Source organism: Podarcis filfolensis (genome assembly GCF_964270895.1).
Source record: "Podarcis filfolensis genome assembly, chromosome: 13".
Lineage (NCBI taxonomy): Eukaryota > Metazoa > Chordata > Lepidosauria > Squamata > Lacertidae > Podarcis > Podarcis filfolensis.
Genome location: NC_139615.1, coordinates 22,717,939 through 22,738,341, shown reverse-complemented (window position 1 = coordinate 22,738,341; position 20,403 = coordinate 22,717,939). Strand labels below are relative to the sequence as shown.

General features: G+C 42.2%; 2 protein-coding genes across 10 annotated transcripts in view; one reads left to right on the top strand and one right to left on the bottom strand.

Annotated features, from left to right (window-relative positions):
- LOC310747632 (butyrophilin subfamily 3 member A1-like) overlaps positions 1-6,474 on the bottom strand; it is a 69,435-nt gene extending 62,961 nt beyond the window's left edge. Inside the window, exons 1-5 of one of the 4 annotated variants that reach the window (XM_083582235.1) lie at positions 6,321-6,408; positions 6,077-6,197; positions 5,070-5,172; positions 2,224-2,334; positions 182-238 (exon numbers count right to left, since the gene is read on the bottom strand). In XM_083582235.1, coding sequence (XP_083438361.1) covers positions 182-238; positions 2,224-2,334; positions 5,070-5,082 — 181 coding nt within the window. In that variant the 5' untranslated portion in view covers positions 5,083-5,172; positions 6,077-6,197; positions 6,321-6,408. Of the gene's footprint in view, positions 1-181; positions 239-2,223; positions 2,335-5,069; positions 5,173-6,076; positions 6,198-6,320 lie in introns of all 4 variants that reach the window. The other 3 variants (XM_083582236.1, XM_083582237.1, XM_083582234.1) reach the window with 3 other exon arrangements.
- Positions 6,475-8,836: 2,362 nt separating this feature from the next.
- On the top strand, positions 8,837-19,806 carry LOC310747629 (uncharacterized protein). Of its 6 annotated transcripts, XM_083582227.1 has the most exons (12): positions 8,837-9,036; positions 9,935-9,973; positions 11,696-11,989; positions 12,191-12,241; positions 13,879-13,905; positions 15,067-15,084; positions 15,824-15,895; positions 16,419-16,443; positions 17,765-17,790; positions 18,442-18,542; positions 19,002-19,097; positions 19,442-19,806. In XM_083582227.1, the coding sequence occupies exons 1-12, from the start codon at positions 9,006-9,008 to the stop codon at positions 19,451-19,453; spliced, it is 792 nt and encodes a 263-aa protein (XP_083438353.1). In that variant the 5' UTR covers positions 8,837-9,005; the 3' UTR covers positions 19,454-19,806. The 6 variants fall into 6 exon arrangements, 5 of the variants coding, with proteins under 5 accessions (XP_083438353.1, XP_083438352.1, XP_083438351.1 ...); XR_014540966.1 differs by lacking the exon at positions 8,837-9,036 and having other exon boundaries at positions 9,297-9,973; positions 19,006-19,097; XM_083582226.1 differs by lacking the exon at positions 8,837-9,036 and having other exon boundaries at positions 9,793-9,973; positions 18,445-18,542.
- Positions 19,807-20,403: the final 597 nt, after the last annotated feature.

Genomic DNA, 20,403 nt, shown 5'->3' with positions numbered 1-20,403 from the left:
CCTATAACACTTCCTTGTAATGGTACTTTCTTTTCAAATCTGAATGGAAGTTTGCATGCACAGCTTTGCTTTAACTTTAATCACTGTACAGCAGTGCTGGTTTTCAGTGCTTTAAAGCATAAATGTACATGCATAAATATCCAGAAGCACATCATTCGATTAACTCAAGCAGGAACCTCACCTGGTATTATTCTTCTGCTTTCTTCACCATATCTACTTTGTGAATTCTTACGTTTCTCTGGAAAAGGAACACAGAAAGGCAATGCATGTTTATGGGTGAAATGGGCTCTATGTTTTCCATTACTAATACAGGATGAGAAAGTAGCTATTATTATGCTATATTTTTAAGAGTGTGTGCCACATCTGAGAATCCTGGTAGTCTAAATGCAGAAGAGCAAAGGGAGGCACATTTCTCCAAAAGTGGTAGAGAAAAGACAGGTTGGCCATCCTATTTCTCCCCTCAGCCTTCGCCCAACCTGCCTCAAAATAGCCAAGGATGAGGGTTGTGCAGATGCACAGGGACAAGCCTTGGAGTTTGTAAAGCTGAAGGGAACAAACAGGCCTGTAGTTTGGTTGTCTTCAGCATGGAGCTGAACTGGGAGAGGGAATTCAGCCTGGGGGATATGTGGACTGTAGGTGTAAGGGAGGGGCAACAAGGCGAAGTGGGACTGAGCCACAAAGCTCCTTGAGGGAGAATCAGAAACAAATACCAAACAGGGAGATCAGATACCATATTTTTCGCTCTATAGGACGCACCAGACGATAGGACGCACCTAGTTTGGGGGGGAGGAAACAAGAAAAAAAAATTCTGAATCCCAGAAGCCAGAATAGCAAGAGGGATCTGGCTTCTGGGATAGCCTCTTGCTGTTCTGGCTTCTGGGATATGTGCTGGGATAGCTGGTCTAGCTTTGCGCGAAGCCTCCGCAGGGCAAGAGAAGCCTTCATCCCCGTGCCCTGCAGAGGCTTCGTGGGGCTATCCAAAAGCCAGAATAGCTAGAGGGAGCGCTGTGAAGCGCTCCCTCTAGCTGTTCTAGCTTTGTGCGAAGCCTCCGCAGGGCACAGGGAGCCTTCATCCCCGTGCCCTGCGGAGGCTATTGGGACAGCCCGCCAAGCCTCCGGAGGGCTGTGGGATGAAGGCACCCCGCTGCCCTGGGGAGGCTTTGCGCAGCCATCCCCAAGCTAGAACAGCGAGACGGAGCGCTGTGCAGCGCTCCGTCTCACTGTTCTGGCTTCAGGGACAGCCTTTGAAGCCTTCGCAGAGCAGTGGGGTGAAGGCACCCCGCTGCCCTGCGGAGGCTTTGCGCAGCTAACCCCGAAGCCTTTGGAGCACAGCGCGAGGTTCCGCTGCGCTCCAAAGGCTTCAGGGATAGCCACCCGAAGCCTTTGGAGCGCAGCGGGACCTCGCGCTGCGCTCCAAAGGTTTCAGGCGGCTATCCCTGAAGCCTGGAGAGCGAGAGAGGTCGGTGCGCACTGACCCCTCTCGCTCTCCAGGCTTCAGCAAAAGCAACGCATAGCCTCCGGAGTGCGGAGGGAGCGCTCCCTCTGCGCTTTGGAGGCTTCACGTTGCTTTCGCTGAAGCCAAGGAGCCTGCATTCACTCCATAGGATGCACAAACATTTCCCCTTAATTTTTGGAGGGGGAAAAATGTGTCCTATAGAGCGAAAAATAGAGCGAAAAATACGGTACTTATTTGTAATTGAAACTGATTGGGAGCTTACAATATTTTGCAAAACCGGGTCCTTCGAAGTATGAGTCATTGATACATTTTCAAAAACATAGAAACAATGGATGACACAAATACACCTAAAACAAAAGTGTTTCCTTATTTTCATGAAATATTTCATATTCATTCATTTTGCTGCACAGGTTCAGCCAAATTTGAGAAGCATTTTGGCCAAGCTCACAATGCAACATGAATGAAAGGGACAAGACATTTGCGAGGGGAGTCATTTTGGCAAACCAATAAGTGAACTAGAATAGGAATTCCTATCCCAGCCCCCAGCGTCAGAACATCTTTTTAAAAAGAGAGGCAAGTTTTAAAAGAAGATGCAATTTCCTCATGGTGAATACTTCTGCATTCTCCCTCTGAAACATTTATGGCATCATTTTGAGGGTTCATTAACAACTTCTGAAACTAAACTTAAAGACCTAACCATGATTTCCCACCTGTAAACAAAGGGGAAATTGAAGAAATCCCACTCCTTTTATCAAACATATATTTACCTTTAATTAAACAAATCAAGATGGCAATGAAAGCAAGAATAGCTATGAAGGCTACTGCAAGCAGTGCCCAGGAAACAGAGTTCCAAGCAGAGCAATTTGAGGTAGAGTTTCCTGCAAAACAGAAATGTCATAGAAGTTAATATAACTATTATTTATTTATTTATTCATTCATTCATTCATTCCCCACCCATCTGGCTGGGTTTCCCCAGCCACTCTGTGCAGCTCCTAACAGAATATTAAAAACACAACAAAGAAGGTAGTAAATGAATTACATCTTTCTAGGCTGCATTGCCCCATATTTTCATTTTCAGTGTATCAGTTATATGGGACAGTTAACACAGTATAACGGCTCGGCCCAAGCAGAAGCAAATGTCTTTGCTGAGGACTTAGCATGCTCATCCCAATAGATTTTACCATGTCTCACATTTTGGGGCATTGCATGTTTAAATATGTGGACCGTGGCTAAGGACAGACTCACTTTCTCTTAGTTTCTCATTTCTCATTTCTCTAATCTCCCCTTTGGCCCATTTTCTCATCAGTTTGTTTTGGAGAGCTGGAGATATATAGATAGATAATCAGCACACAAATTTGTGCAGATTCTTGTGGATTTTTCCTAATACACATATTTTTCCTTACAAAAGCTGGCCTAGTATAATCTATTTTTGTACATTAATCTCCCTAATATAAATATTTTTGTATTTACTTTCCCTAATATATGTTTTAATATGCAATTTGTCACTTACATGATTTATTTAATCACTTCAAATACTATTTAATATAATTTTACACATACCATAAGCTGTGCCCCCCCCCCACAGGACAGAGTAGTCATCATTACCTGCAGCAGAGAGACTTAAGGTATATAGAAATTGTGCTGCTTCATTATGTGATGCTCTTAAATGTCCGGATGGAGCTTCGGGGGGAGGGGAATAGTGAGTGAATTCTTCATAGCCAATAGAAACCTTTAAAATCCTACTACAACACCCTGTGGTAGAAAATGAGTTCAATTCCTTTTCAAAGTATGGGAAGGCCCTATCAGAATGGGTGCCTTGTGGCCCCTTGTGATATGTGGACTCCATACGAGTTGCAGAGCAGTCTTGTGAGGTATTGTGGGCCTATCTTATTGCAGTTGCTGCAATTGCTTCAGTTGCTGTGGCCAGCAGTTGTAGACAGTTTTGTTTTATCTGTCTGTTGAGCTGAGCTCCAGATCCTTGCCCTCTTCACTAATTCTAAGTTGCTAATGGTTGGCTGTAGGAAAAGTCTTGCCTTAGGTATTTCTTTTCAGGCTGTGTTCTTCATATTTTTTTACCCCCAAAAAAGTTTTAAATGACTTTTTTTTTTCATTCTGTAAATAATGCAGCCATGTAAATAATCCAGAATGTGCTCTAGATCAAGGACTTCAAAACAGTTTATCCTTGAGTCCCCACCCCACCCCTCCCATTGGTGCTGTTTGTTCCTGGTAAAGGTAAAGGGACCCCTGACCATTAGGTCCAGTCGTGGCCGACTCTGGGATTGCGGCGCTCATCTCGCTTTATTAGCCGAGGGAGCCGGCGTACAGCTTCTGGGTCATGTGGCCAGCATGACTATGTTACGAAAAAGGAGCAATGCTGATGAGTGCTCCAGATGGCTGGAAAGCCAAACAGGATGTTGATGTTATGGGACTGTACCGTGGGAACAAGGGACAGTCTATTATGTGCACTGAGCACCGGATGTTAGCTCAGAGTGTCACATGACCCTGTACTGGAAGTACATGGGAGGAGTTATTCTCTCTCTGCTGTTGGTGTTGAAAGAGTGCAGACACGTTTCTCTGTACTGCTGGAAAGACAGAAATAAAGGCATGTAAATATATTTCTGTCTGTCTCTTTCCCCTCCCTGGGGATGGCAGGGAAGAGGGGAGGAGTGGTTGTGTTCTTCTCACGTTTGAGAAGGATCGCCGATAAGAGATCTCGCCTTGTCTTGCCGGGAGCTGCTGACGGGGGAGATCAACAAGGAACTCAAGCCGGGCACCTGGAGAGTGCCCAATTCCTCTGATAGTAGGCTTGAATTCCGACAGACTAAGCCGCTTCTGGCGAACCAAAGCAGTGCACGGAAACGCCATTTACCTTCCCACCGGAGCAGTACCTAATTATCTACTTGCACTGGTGTACTTTCGAACTGCTAGGTTGGCAGGAGCAGGGACCGAGCAACGGGTCCGAGCAACAAGCTCACCCCGTCAGGGGATTCGAACCGCCGACCTTCTGATTGGCAAGTCCCAGGCTCTGTGGTTTAACCCACAGCGCCACCCGTGTCCCTGTTTGTTCCTGAAGATGCTGCAAAAAACACCTTCAGGTCTGGTTGGAAAGGAGTTGGCAAGTCCTGTTCCCTCCCCCTCATAATCTAGATTGTGACGTGAAACACTGCAGCTGCTTTTTCTTCAGATGAAATGAGACCTGTATGAGCCCAAGTTTTGGATATGCATATGTGAAAAATGTAGTTTGTGTTTTGCCTCTTAATGATTTCAACAGGAAGTCACAAATAAACAGTTTAAAGTTCCTGATGTGTTTTAATGGCATTTAAAGTTGATCCTGAACTACAAAAAGGTAAAGATTTAGTTGCTTGGATTCCCTCAGTATCTGTAATAGGAGCATAGCCCCGAAAGCAGGCACACGTTTCCTGATTCTGATAACCTGATATATACATGTAAGGGTTCCTTGATGAGAATTATGGGAGGTGGGGGAAAGGCCCATTAATTTGTAGGAATTTGTAGCCTCAAGCACATATGAAGTTCTGGTTCATAGCCTGCATTTAAGTACTTTACCAAGTCTTGACAACACAGCACATTTCTGGTGTTTCTCTGAACCTTTTACCTAATAAAGACATTGCTGTTCCCAGGATTACAGCACAGAAGGAAGCAAAAATTGTACATTCCGTGAGAGCCAAGTCTCTTGTTCCTCTTCAGGCTGTTCTGATCTGAAATAACAGCAACAATGCCAGCAAAAATAAATATGTGCCAATAACATGAAATGGCTCTCTGTAACATTCATGTACATGCAAAAACAGCCCACCTGATTCAAAATTAAGGAAGAGCACATTTAACCTGTTTTGTATAACTGTAACTACTACGGCTATCTGCCTTTCTACCAGGCTGTTTCAGAGGGATCAAAAATTTCTGAGACTGACCTTTCACTGAGGATGAACTGCTATAAGAAAGGTGGGGAAAGCTTTCTTTATATAAAATCATCACCATCATCTCAATCATCTCCATCTTTTAAGAAAATAGTACAGTGGTACCTCGGGTTAAGAATTTAATTTGTTCTGGAGGTCTGTTCTTAACCTGAGACTGTTCTTAACCTGAGGTACTACTTTAGCTAATGGGGCCTCCTGCTGCCGCCGCGCGATTTCTGTTCTCATCCTGAAGCAAAGTTCTTAACCCAAGGTACTATTTCTGGGTTAGCGGAATCTGTAACCTGAAGCGTCTGTAACCCGAGCTACAACTGTATAAGCAAAAATAAGACAAACACAACCCATTTTACAAACAAGAGGTCACTGACACAAATAGTGCAACAAGGCTGGTGCACACTTCTGATTACCGTACTCTGCACCCAGTGCACTCCCACAGATGGTGTGAAAAGCCGTGTACATGAAACATTAACCACATTATAGATCTACCCTGAACTTCCTTATGAAAAGCTGCATTTTGATGTTTTTTTCCCTCAGACCAGCTTCAAACTGAAATGAGAAAAAGAATGACATAGCTGCATTTTAAGGCAGTGATGAGTATACAACCAGAGTATGTAACCATAACCACCATTTAACAATTTTCCCAGTAGAATTATAATACAATCTATTATCTTGTCAAGTGCTAAAAATGTACCTTGCATTTTTAATGCAGGGTGTTGTTATTGAAACCATGGTTTTTTTGAGTCCCATAAACTACCAGGAGGGCGAAAGTTCAATCAGTGACGCAATTTGATACCCAAGGGTATGTGAACTAACTTGCATATAATGGAAGGGAGGCAAAGAAACAGGTCATAATCCAAAATCCCACCCCCCTTTTAAACCATATATCACCCATTTTCATGTTATTTTGAGAGAGAGAAACAATAACAAAAATGTACCTTTTCCTGAGCATTAGAAGTAATCCCAAAGTTCAGTCCCCAGCTACTGAAATGAGAATTGCATTCGACACGCATGTTGCTGTGGCACAAATGAAAGTGAGAGTAGAGAAATCATAAAGCACAACATGACGTGAACATTGACCAGGAAAACTTAAGGATTAGTTACCTATTAACCATCCAGCTATTGTACACGGATCTCTGTTTGCAATAACACCCTCTTGACACACATGAAACTGGTTTGTAACTGAGAAAATATGCTAGCAGAAACCACCTGTCATTATGGTGGGTAGCTTGTGTTTGAACAGAGAGCTTTCTGGGCCTGTGTGCACATTTGCAAATTGCAGACACTGTGCTGTGGCTCTCCACATGTTGCAGCAGTTCACCTGCCAGGAAAACACTGTCCCTGACTGACCATGCCTGAGGCATGAATGCTTTCTTGTGGCCTCAGACACTGCCTGGCTTGGACAGCTGCAGCCAACCAGCCCAGGACAAGGAAACCCATGAAGTAGAAGCCAGGACAGCATCAAACAACATCCTAATGTTATCTTCACTAATATATATGTATTTTTATTCACACTTTACCTCAGTGTTAGCATTTTTGTACACATTATTTGTCTGGAGAACTGCATGGCAAAATTTGGAGCAGTGTGAATTTCAAAGGATGCCCGTGCTGTGGTTCTCATATTGTTTCAGAAAGCATGAATTTGGTAGGTTCGCCTTTAAATACAAATTGAATTGAATTCTTCCCCCATTCCTAGGCAGGGATCACTAGGCCAGGGTGCTCCATGGCTGGCCTCTTCCATGCACCTTCTGCTCTCCCCTCATTATGTTCCCCATTCTCTCCTCCTAACCCCTGACCTCTCCCCAATTCTCCCCTCACTCCTTTATTTCTCACACATTTGTTCCCCCAATCCTCCACTTCCTAATGTGCTGCTGAGGGGGGAAGTGTTTTATTTGCATTTTCTGGTGTTTACGTTGCTGGTTCCCCCTAAACAGCTCCCCTCCATTTAAAAAAGGAAGTGTTTCTTTAAAAGGGGGTTATCTCTTTGCTTGCTTCCTGCCCCACTCCCTGTGATAAAAAGGCAGAAATTAGTTGGACGGGGGCTTTGAGGGGGGCTGCTTCTGTGCCACAATAGGAAAATGGAAGGTGGGAAATTTAACTGGCCACCTTATGATGAAATGAGAGGTTGGGTCATTGTGCCTAAACTGCTACCTATCCTAAAACTTTTACCTCAGAGTGCCACTATACCCGAATGGGTAAGTTCTGCATTATACCAAACCCCAAAAGTGATTCTTGTAATTGTGGGGTGAGAATGGGGGGGAGGAGCTTGTCAGTAAACAGTGCAAGCAAATGTGTGTCTACCCACACACTTCCCACACTATTTTGGTCATCGCTGCTAGAGAGGCATGTGTGGCAAAACTGTCATTGCCCTATTGCAATAAACAAAGGCAGGAAACTATTGGATGGATCGGTGGCTCGTAGGATGGTAGCGCTGAATGGTCGGGTTATCGAGCATCCCACCATTAAGTTCAGCAAGGTTTCCCTCTACCGTGAAGATGGCATGCATCTTTCCAGTGCAGGAAATGATGTTTGGCTGGGTGATATAATTGATGGCATTAGGAATTTGTTGCAGGTGTGAAGGTATTGGTGGCGAGCCTTTTGACTCGAGTGGCAGTAAGGCATTGGAATATTTCTGGAGAAGAGAAGAGGAGAGGTAGTGCCATCACCTGCCCCGCATATTGAAGGGTATTCCATTAAAGGATTCCGGGGGGCGTGGCCCTGTCTGAAGCCTAGGGAGGTTAGGGCCTTAGGAACGACCCTTATCAGTGATCCCCAGGGGAGCTCCTAGCTGATGTGCATCAGCAGGACTCCCCCTACTGGTGGTTAACCCTTCCCAGACTCCCTGCAGACAGGCTGGAGTCAGATATAGTCAGTTAAATCCAATGCCTAAGCCAATACCGCTCATCATCTGTAACCAATAAAATTGTTGCCTTTTTTAGCCCATTAACCTTAAATAGTTGTGTCTTTATTCAACCGTGGGGGGCGGGGCGGGACCTTGCCACACAATGAGGAGGAGGGGGAGCTTGTCAGTAAACAGTGCAAGCAACTGTGTGTCCATCCACAAGTAAGCAGTACTGAATTCAATGGGGCTTACTCCCAGGAAAGTCAGGGATTCCCACATGGTGGGGTCAATGTTGCCAGCCTTCATGCCATGTTTGTAGACATCTTTGTAATGCAGAGTTGGTCTGTCAATGGACCTGGTGCCTGAAGGCAGCTCCCCCCAGAGCACATCCTTAGAGATACTGTCATTTCCATTCTGTGGACCAAGCCAGCGTAGATGTGCTTCAGGTTAAGAACTTTGCTTCAGGATAAGAACAGAAATCGGGCTTCGGTGGCGCGGCAGCAGCAGGAGGCCCCATTAGCTAAAGTGGTGCTTCAGGTTAAGAACAGTTTCAGGTCAAGAACGGACCTCCGGAATGAATTAAGTACTTAACCTGAGGTACCACTGTAAACTGCAGATCCGTATTAAGTCTACTGCTTCTGTTTCAAACTTTCATGCAAATTAGGAACAGGGAATGGTGTGCTATGCACAAAGCATCTCATTCTGAAGCGTAGGAAATGCTGTGTGAGCAGCAGGAACCTCTGTCCGGTTTGCACAAAAAGGAACTGCTGCTATATTTGTAATGATACTTCTGCTGGGGCTCTGCGTTTGCTGTGAGTATATTAAGGGTTAACAGGGAATCCATTTAAAGTGGAGTGATTTATAATATAATATAAAGAATCATGTTTATTTATCTAGCCAGTTGGTGCTTGGAGCATTTTAAAAACTGCAATTATATAATAGTCGGGATTATAATGAAAAAAGAGTCACTCTTACAGAGTTGCTAAATCCCTTTTTCCATCACTGTCAGTCATCCAAGGACTTGGATACAAAAAGCAATTGCTGAGAAATTGTGAGTGGAGATTCTTGTTCAGTCTCATTTTTGTGTTTGCAAAGTGCTACTGTAGTGAGGAGGTATTTAACAAAGAATGGGGAAAGTTTATAATTTATTTGAAAAGCTGTTGTAAACAACTACATACATTGGTAGGATTGACAAAAAAACTTGTAGTAACAATTTGAACTATGGATTGACAAAGGATTTATAAAAATAGAGTTATGATAGAGTTGCAGAGGGGGAAATCATTACATTAAGATCCACAATGGGGAGAGGGAAGTCAGAAGGGATTGTATGGTTTTAAAAAAAATTCATTTGCTTATGTAAAATAGAAAATATGAAAATAAAAATTATTTTAAAAAGTGCTACTGTAGAAATGGGATTTTGACTCTCCTCTCTTTGATCAAACACTCCAGTGTCATATTCCAAACTCCCCCAAATGTTCATATTAATTTTAGTGCATAGTAATGGGAAATAATAATGGGGAAATAAATGATATCACAGTATGTTTGCATCATATATTGAGCTGTGATTTCAGAATAATGTAAGTCTTTGAGGTGCAAATCTAAGTATTCTCAAGGATTCATGCATCTGAATGACACTGCTGCCTTTCAAAGAGGTCAAAATCAGTATTTTCTTGCTACTAAAAGCTTATTACAGTATGTTCACTTTTAAAGGTATTCATCTCACAAGGCAAGAGACTTGTCCCACCCAAGGTAAGTGTTGCTCTCATTGTGGGAGGTGTTGGCCTTTTTGCAAAAAAAAATTGCTTTTTCCACCTCACTGCTATTTCCACACCACCTCTTTGCCGTTGTTATCCTGTTAATATAGGTGTGGGAAGTTTGGGAAATGGGTGATACCTCCTTAAAAGGGTAACATGTGACTTGGACCCTAGACCAACAGGAAAAACAGCTTTAGTTTTGTAAGGATTTTTTTTTTGGTGTGCAAATAGCGCATCCAGTAGAAGTATATTTAGTAGGCCTTCCCTCTATGTAGATATTTAAAGGCAGCTAAGAACCAAACTAGATGTACACATGTTTAACAGATTGGCACACTTCTAGTTTAGGCTAGAGGGGCTTGTTTATGAGCAGAATTATGTGCAGTGGTGTAGCATGGTGGGGCACAGGGGTGTTTGCCCAAGGCACAAAATTGTTAAGGGCACAAAATTCCAACACCCGGTGCTGCTTCAATACAGCTGTGTGCTTCTATCACTGGGCTCCATTGAAAACTGCTTCTCCATGCAAACCAGAAGTGACCTCTGCAGAAAATGGAATGACTCTTCTTATCTCTGTGGCTGCGATCTCCTGGGTGATGTGGATGCCATTAGGCAGTTGAATGCACAGGTGTATCCATCTATTTCCATCCCTCTATATGGCCCTGGGCATTGGCAACCCATGCTATGCCACTGACTCTGTGACCCTCTAACAGAGTGGGATCTGAATATATTATCTATCTAGGTTTTTGTGGAGCACAGCCAGTTCATCAAGCACATGCAGTACATACTGCTCTTGTCCTTTTGGCTTGCACTCTTTATAAAGATTTGAGAAGTACAGTTATCACTCCTCTCTTATTGTCCATTCCTGGGGACCCAACCACTGTTACAGTGTCCTTTCTCTTGGCAGACCAAGATAAGCAGCTGACAGCAAAGGTTGCAAGGTTTTTAGCTAGGGCAATTACAATAAGATCCATTATTTGCCTATTTACCTTTATCCTCTGTATACCACATTTTGGTTGTTTTATTGCAATGGCTGGTGGCTGATGCAAATAAAGATTCATTCATTCATACTGCTGATGGCAGTGCAAGAGGTTATTAGAAACACGTGACTAGTTAGTATTGATTAATAAGAACTCTTGCACCATAGCTATATAGGTGAATGCCAATATACTATTAGAGGAGTGCTAGTAATATCAGTTGTGTCCTAATTCAAGGTACACAATCATACTCATGTTGCATGAATTTTAAAAAAAAACCCTAAGGTATTCACAAAGCAACAGACTTGTCGCACCCCAGGTAAGTGTTGCTCCCATTGTGGGACACAGGGAGAAGGAGTTTACCCTTCTGCCCCATCATGGTCCCAATATCACTTAGCAGCAGCTGCTATTTGCATTAGAAGCTAATTTCCATTTGGTACGAACGGGAACTTTCTTCCTGATGCACATAGCAGCTCCAGAGGAATGTTTGGGAAGAGAACAATGAGAGGAACTGCTCACCACAGTACAAATCCTGACTGGAGTCCCCATTGATTGGAATTTTGCAGTTTTAAAACAATATGCTATATTATGTTCAACAATATATCATGAGTTGTCTGGACAAAATATACACTGTCTTTAATGGATTCCTGGCAAAGGAAATGGACTGAAAATTATAAACTAGTCAAACGCTACACAAACTTTCATATTTGCATGCAATTTAGTGGGTTGTTTTCTCGTTCCTACAGGTACTCTTATCAAACCAAACGTATTTCTGGAAACCTCACCCAGTGATGAAGCAGATGAAGTTTTGGTTAAGTGTCAAATACCACCAGTCTCTCCTTTTACCAGAATTATTCTCTGTGAAGACGGGGTAGAAATCAAAAGTCAGAAGCAAAAGGATGCAATATTTTTATATAAATTCTCTTATAAAATATCAAGAGCAAGTACAAGACAGCTTTCTTGCATGTACCAGAACAAGGATAAAAACAACCAGGTGAATAATTCCTCTCCAAGTGATACCAGGAGCCTTTATGTTTCAGGTAAGAAAACTACAAATGAAATAGTTTTTATAGAAAACTGTAATTTTCCTGGTGAATCAAGAATGGAAATTTTCTATTGTGATACATTAATGCTACCCAAAATGCTTTGAGTTTATTTCCTTTAGGCTTCAACTACTTTGATTGCTGCTGATTCCTTCTCTTGTTTTCTGTTTTTTGTTTTTTATTATTATTATTATTTAGAAAGGGGGACTTGGAGAACAGACTTCAATGAAGATTTCAGGATACATGCAGGTAATTATGCTAATTATGCACTCTTCTCTCAAACTGAGCCATGGCAACCCTAGCTCCTTATTAGAATGAATGATTGTAACAAGTGGGAAGCCACAGCAAAGTATCTAAGGTAAACCTCGCCCCTAACATTAGGCTTATAGTGCTGTTTAGGGCTTGTGAGTAGGAAAATTACACCTTTGTATTTCTCATCCTTCAGAATGCTTAGGTTCAGGGGAAACAGCCCCTGTCCGTTACCCACAGCCCTGCCTTTACTGCTGTTTATGTGGGAACAGTTTCTGCTAGTCATCCCACCATAATTCTCCCTACAGGATACTTTAAAGTGTTAGGGGCTCAAGAGGCTTTGACAGCCTCATGGTCCTGGAAGCCAATGAATAGTCTCAGTTCTCATTTCATGTTTTATAAAAAATATACCCACTTCTGCATACCTGGGAAGTCCCAGAGTGCACTGAAGCCACTACTTTAAATGTGGGTGGCCCTGTTTCACTTTCAAAATGTGTAGTTTGAAGTTCAAATACAAAACAATGACAATGATAATACTTTAACAAGCCGAGTAGGAAATGAGTCCATTCTTAACCTCAAATAAAGTGGCTCTAGTAATATATAAACACATATATCCTTCCAACAAGTCCACAGGTCACATACACGTTAGAGCTGCCCATTGTAAATCTTACATAAACTGGATTTCACCAGCTGTTTAGCTGAAAGCCTTGTTAGTTACTGGGTGTGCGGCATGTCATGATACCATAGAGCAAAGGTGAAGAAAATAAAAGTTCTGAAGGAACATTTGAGAACCGTATATCTGAAAGATGAATGGTAAAAAGGGGAAGTTACTGGAAAGTCTTACACTACAGCAAAAGACAGCGTGTTTTTAGAAGCAGAGATTTAAATATACTGGTAAACTGTAAGAGAGTGGCACAGCTAAATCTGTCATACGGGTATAAATCAGCATTCCCTAACCTGATAGCCTTCAGAAGATGTTGGACGAAAGCTCCCATCATCAGTGAAGTTAACCTGGCACCATCATTAACATCCATTTGTTTTTGGGATAGAACTATTGACCCAAGTATTTGATAGAGTCTTATGATTCTGCTGTTTATTGATTATATATGTGTATGCTGCTGAAGTTCTTGCTTATGTTTTATTGGGTCTGTTCTATGGCTTACTGAATTTTCAGTAAATGGGTAAACATCAAGAGTAATTTAGTTGCACTTCCCATTGAAACTAGTGAGACTAATAATGACTGTCACATGGATTTAAATGGGAAATAAGTGTGACTAATGCACAATCCTATTAATGTCTACTGAGACGTGTCATTAATTTATTGAGGTTTACTTCTAGGTAAGTAGGTATAGGAATGCAACCTAAATTAGTCAGCAACTAACCCATTATGTTCAGTACCTCCTGAGCAGAAAGCACAAAGGGCATTTCTTTCCTCCAGCTGTTCTAAATGATATTGTAATAAATGTGAATCATTTTTAATACCTTGGCTGATCTTCAAATAGGCAGTAACCCCTATGTGATTATACCTTTGCAAGCACCATAGAAATGGAGTGAATTCTCAGCTACAGCAGAAGTGGTAAGAAATGCAATTACATCTTTCACATTTATAAAGTTATCCACTTTTTTCCAATTAACAGGTACCTCAAATAATGCAGGTTCCTTAGGTAAGTGAGTTTTACTCTAAAACCCAAATGCCACAGGACTCTTGCTATAAGCTTTCTTTGGCTATTGGATGAATTGATGTTCCATCACTGGGTGAAGATGCAAAAGTCCCATGAATCACAGAGCCCAGCAGGCACTGCTATCTATTCCAGGGCTCCTGAAAGCCACTGAGAAGTCCCTATGCCGAATCCCTTATGCAATGATACTCTAGCAGGAAGAATAGGAAGGGATGATTCTGATCTCAAAAGGAAAGAAATTATATAGGTCATTTTGAAGCCATAGATTATACAGTCATACCTCGAGTTGAATGTGCTTCGGGTTGAGCGCGTTCGAGTTGCGCTCCGCGGCAACCCGGAAGTAATGGAGCGCGTTACATCCTTTTTTAAAAAAAAATAATTTTTATTGAGATTTAAGATCACCCACCAACACCAATAAAACATCAAATCTTATTACATATATCCTACTTTATGCTCCGTAGAGCTGTTGACTTCCGTCCTTCCCTTCCATCAGTTTTCCTATTCTATTCTATAGTTCACAGTTTCTTTGATTAGATATTACAACATGACATAAGATTTACTTCAATCCTGCCAACGTTTTCAAATTTGTACAGTTCTCACTTATATAAATCAAAAATTTACACCATTCTTTTTGGTACTTTGTCTCCTCCTGATTGCGAATTCTGTGTGTCAATTTAGCCATCTTAGCATATTCAACCAGCTTTATCTGCCATTCTCCTATTGTTGGCATCTCCTGTTGCTTCCACTTTTGAGCTATCAGAACTCTAGCTGCTGTTGTTGCGTACAGACATAATCTGTTGTTGCGTACAGATATATCTGGAGCGCGTTACTTCCGAGTTTTGCCGCTCGCGCATGCGCAGATGCTCAAAATGATGTCATGCGCATGCGTGGAAGTGGCCAGATGCAACCCGCGCACACGCAGACGCGCCGTCGCATCTTGCGTTCCGTTTGGTATGTGAATGGGGCTCCAGAACGGATCCCGGTCGCATCCCGAGGTACCACTGTAAAACCTAAGTGATCAGAGCCTGGAAGATTGGTTGGTTGACATCCTGTTTCTTATAAATTTGTAAAAGGCCATACAAATTGAAAAGTAAAAAAAAGAGAGAGAGAGAATTTTTGTATAACCCATTTGCTTTCAATTCACAGGTTTTGAAATTTCCTTAGGTAAGTAGTTTTTAATCTATTCTAGGGTTGAATGTGGCCATATGCCCTTTGAGGCAACTTTTTGAGGGTCACATGCCATTGGTGGGTGAAACCAGAAGCGAAAGTGGGCAGAACAACACATTTGGATTTTATCTTTCTGTGCACACACACCTGACTCTACAACCAAGGCAGACAAGAAGCATTAGAGTTCAGTAATACATTCCAGGCAGCCAAGAATCACTCAGGATGATGCAAAGCAGGGCTGGTGAGGGTTGTGGCCTGGGGAACACCCCCAGGGCCAGACATTTAGCCCTTGCACCTGAGGTTTCCCCAACCCAAAGCCTAGTACATCTATTACTTGTTACCAGACTCTTGCTTGCAAACCTCCTTGTTGATCCCATGAGTTGCTCTGTTGTAAGTTCCACAGCAGCAGACACACTGTATCATAACCATGTCTGAAATCACAATGATCAAACTGTGGGTACTCCATGCCACATTTCAGAAATCTGGACAAATCAGCTTCTTGTGAACTGCCCTGAGATCTTTTGATGAAGGGAAGTATATAAATCTAACAAATGAAAATAAAAACTGTTCTTTTTAGCAATTCAGACTTTCAGGGTTTACTATCATTGAATGTTGCTTGATGTATCCACCTTTACTATGCATGCACCATTCTATAACATGTTTCCTTTTGCTGTCTTAGCTTTTCCATCCTTTTGAATAAAGTGAGTTGATGCATGCTTTTTTTCCCTGCCCTTAGCATTAGGATTTGGAATTACAACTGCTTCCATCTTTATCTGTGCTACACTGTTTTATGTGCTGGAGAAAAGAGGTAATGTTCAAGCAAAATATAGCAATCATAATTAAAACTAACTACCAAAATAAACCCTCTGCGATCCTGCCTTGCTAGGATTTATGTTACAACCAACTTAATTCAGTATAGTCTTATTGCAGAGTCTGTTTCTCTGACAGTGGTGGATGTGGATGATGCCTCTGTCTTCACACTGTGCACACATTCATTATATTGCTTGATTGCTCCTGGATGGGCAACATATGCATAATGTTCCTGCATGCTGTCTGCATGTTCACTCCAGCAATCACACTGCAAGGTGTGTGCACAGATAATGAACAAATGTCATGTTGAAGGAATGGCCGCTACTGTCCCTGATATTGGAGAAACAAGTGGGAAGATGTCCCAGGGAGGGGCAAGTTTTGAATAGCTGTCCAGAACTTTCCCCATTTATGTCTTCTGCCTTATGCAATGGTTCAATGTGTCTTATAATTGTGGTGTTATGTCATAGCAGCTATGAAGAGATTGATCTAAGATGATACAATGCACACTGTATCTCTCTCAGGTATAATCCAATGGAGAGCAACCAGGTAGGTGTAATGAGACTTTAATAATTATGCCTTCAATTCAGTAAAGTGTGATTCTGTATGCAGGAAATATGGTAAAGCACATTTGTTCTTCAGAACAGCATATTCTGGGCAACAATTTCTTTTCTGGATATCGGTCATGCCTAAACTTGCTTCATATCGTAACTGGAACTAATGCTTTCATATCGTCTCCTGGGTTAAATAGAAATTACTCATTTGCAAGCAGAGACAACTTCCTCTGTTCCTCAGAGTAATAAAATTGGAGAAGTAGCAGCAAAACTTGATGGGTAAATTCAGACAGTCATTTATCAAATAGTAATGTTGTATGGCACTATATCTAATCATATTTTTAAAAATGAGTTCATATAGTGAAGTGCCTGCTCTTTTAAGAAGGGTCAGACAAGATGTTGTATGGGGGCAGTTTGTTCTCCACTTGAGCTAGGGCTCTTAAGTTTCTTTCCTCTCTTTAATACTTGTTTTGTGAGTACAACACCCATAGGTAGATTTAGGGAAGTGTGGGAAGCTGATTCTCCATGGGAAGAGAGAGAATTTGGCTTTAAATGAAGTTGCCTGCTGGAATGTTATTGCAGACATATAATGTCTGTGTTTTTGTTGTGAACCACCCTGAGATCTGTGGATGGAGGACAGCATACAAATAATAAAAAATAGAACCCATGCTAATCTTTGACTTTAGTTTAATAGCTTGAGATGTATATTAATGTATTTCATAAAATTTATATACTGCTTGATTGTAGAAAAACCTCAAAGCAGTTTACAAAAGAGATAAAACAATAAAATTTACAACAATAATTTAAAGTATACAAAAAGTTAAAACAGTAATACAGGAAAAGGGACCCCTGACCATTAGGTCCAGTCGTGGCCGACTCTGGGGTTGCAGCGCTCATCTCACTTTATTGGCCGAGGGAGCCGGCGTACAGCTTCCGGGTCATGTGGCTAGCATGACTAAGCCACTTCTGGTGAACCAGAGCAGTGCACGGAAACGCCGTTTACCTTCCCGCCGGAGCGGTACCTATTTATCTACTTGCACTTTGACGTGCTTTCAAACTGCTAGGTTGGCAGGAGCAGGGACCGAGCAACTCCATCGCAGGGATTCAAACCGCCGACCTTCTGATTGGCAAGCCCTAGGCTCTGTGGTTTAACCCACAGCGCCACCTGCGTCCCTAAAACAGTAATAGATTGAAGCTATTAAAACTCACATCAACTCTCTAAACTTTCTATGTATGTCTACATACACATTTGAAACTAGAGAACTTCTCTCTGCCCCTCCAGCTTTATATATCTCACACATCTTTGCTTTCCACAGACATCCAGAAAGAGAAAACCAAACGCGTAAGGATATGCTTTATCATCTCTCTCTTTCTCTTCCTGTATTGTCTACACTGGAGCATGTAGTCAAGTGATGTGAGGTCTAACACTTGCTCACAAGCAAGCCAGCTGAATCTACTGTGCATTTCCCTTATGTCCTCATGTTGCAAAGGGAAGCATGAACGGGCAGAATTGTGCGGTAGGGAGCTGTGGCCCTCCAGATGTTGCTCTCTGATCATTGACCATGCTGAACTAGATTGATGCAAGCTGAACTAGATTGATGTTCAACCATGTCAGGAGAGCCAAAACTTGCCCTAATAAGCTTGTGAGCCCTCCTTCCCACTACCACTTCCCTCTCTCATAAGAAAAAGGAGTTAACATGCAGTGGGAAAGAGCATGGCTCTTTGATATCCCCACCCCTTCCAATGCGGCCAGTACATGCCAAATTGAAGAGGGCCTGCTCTTTAAAATCCAAACATGGGTTCTTGCATGGTAGAGCATCCTTCCTTGAATTAGTGTGCCATCACTGGTACTCCTGTATCCCTATTATCCCTGTTACAATCTAGGCTGAGGGGGAAATGAGATTAGAGACCACTGTTTGGGCAGGGTCAAAGATGGTTTTATAGTTTTCATCCTAACTATTACTGCTAACCCCAGTATTGCTTTTCTCTCCAGAAGGACAACCAGTTGGTTCATTGAATGATGAATCAGAGCAGAATCCCTTGCATGTTTACTCAGACATAAGCCTCAGTCCGGTCAGTGGGATTTACTGCCAGGTGAGTATGCGTAATGTTGCAGTCTCAGTGAATTGCAGAGCAATTCTCATCAGACCGATCCAGCAAACCTATAACAGTATTTTTCAATACCTTTGATACATCGTGGGTACTTCCGTATGTTTCCATCTCTTTTAGGTCCAAACTGGATTTGACTGAGCAGCTGCATTTGTTTATGACATGCATCTACACATTCATATAGAAATGGTGGATGTATAATTTTTACAACTCTTGTGAATTTAGGTTGTGATCCTATGTGCACTTACCTGTTGTCCATCCCCACTTGCGACATGTATAGGATTGCATTCCAAATCTGCATGCTGGCATGCTCCTGTCTGCTGGTGGTAGTTTACCTCTCACTGGTTACTCCTCCTGTATGTCTCCCCCACCCCACCATTTGGTGTGTTTCATGGTTTTCAAAGAGGAGAGCACCAATATAATCTGGCACTTTTCCCCCCCAAGGCAGAGGCACCCAAAGGAATTTTGCATCCAGCCTATAGCCGTGTAAGCTTTAAGAAGAGACAGGAAACTCATCCTACTCTGGGAAGGTTCTATGAGGTCAGTATATACTCAGAGCATTCCCTAAAATTCATCTTCTATCTATATGTATGCATTTTTTAACCCAGTTTATTTTTGAATAACTGTGTGTTGATCTCGGAAAGATCTGTATGCAATGCTTTGCAGGTGTTGCAGTGCCTGGCCTTTATCTGCCCCACACCTGACGTTATATATTATGTCAGGTGTAGGGCATATAGGGAGGACGGGGGGGGGGGCTAATAGGCCCATGGACAAGAGAATCACATGCTGGTGTTTTATCCACATGCTTGAGATTTCATTTATTCATATGAAATATGTATGACAGAGTTTCATTTTGTGTTTTTGTTTTCTGTTTTGCTTCCTAGGAAGAAGTATGATTTCCAGATGTGGGGCTTAACTAATACAAACTACTCCAAAACCTAAATTTCAACATCCTGAAAAGTATTCTCATTTCTACTGCATGGAAGATTTTCTACTGCATGGAAGATTCTGCATTCTGTATGCAAAGTTTACCAATTCTTTACAACAGATTCTGTGAGGCTTCTCACACTTTTTGAAGTTTTCATGTTGTTCATTATACAGATTCATTATGTTAACAAGAAACTTTATACGTTCCCAGGAAGGAGAGGCCCACATACATAAATTACAGACATAAGCTGTTAATTAAGAGTAAGGGGTTTGTCATAACCTTAAGTAATATAACTGTTCAATTAAAATTATTTTGATTTGGGCTTGTTGGTGTGTTTCTTCAAGGAAATTGAGTGTTCAAGCCACACCTACCCGCCCTCACCCTACCTCCACATAGAATAACCAGACAGGACAACATATTTGGGGGCAAATAAGGCCATGACTTTATTGATTACAGATGCAGAGGTTTGGTATAGGCATTGAGTATAACTGTTGACTTCCAGCCTATGACATACATCAAATAGGAATACTGCCATGGGATAGCCAATTCGAGAAGTGCTGTGGCCCAAGCCCCCACCTGAACCTCTGGACAGAAGCAAGTCCTCCCAGATCCCTTTAACAGCATACCCTTTCCTTCAGAGGGGTAGGCAAAGGTTACAACCTCCCCTCCAGCCAAGACTAAGACTTATTCAATGCCTAAATTGCCATACGTTGTGGCAATTGTTATGAGGTAGGTGAAAACCACCAAACGGGAGCCAATTGGCCTGGTAGGAGAATTCCTGCCCAGCCCCGAAAACGGAAACCAACAATATCCAATTACCAAACAAGCTTAATAATGGTGAGGAGGTAGATCTGGTGGTCCATCCCCTAGGAATGTCCTGCTTCCAAGCCTGCTTGCGATTGTCTGAATTTTCAGGCA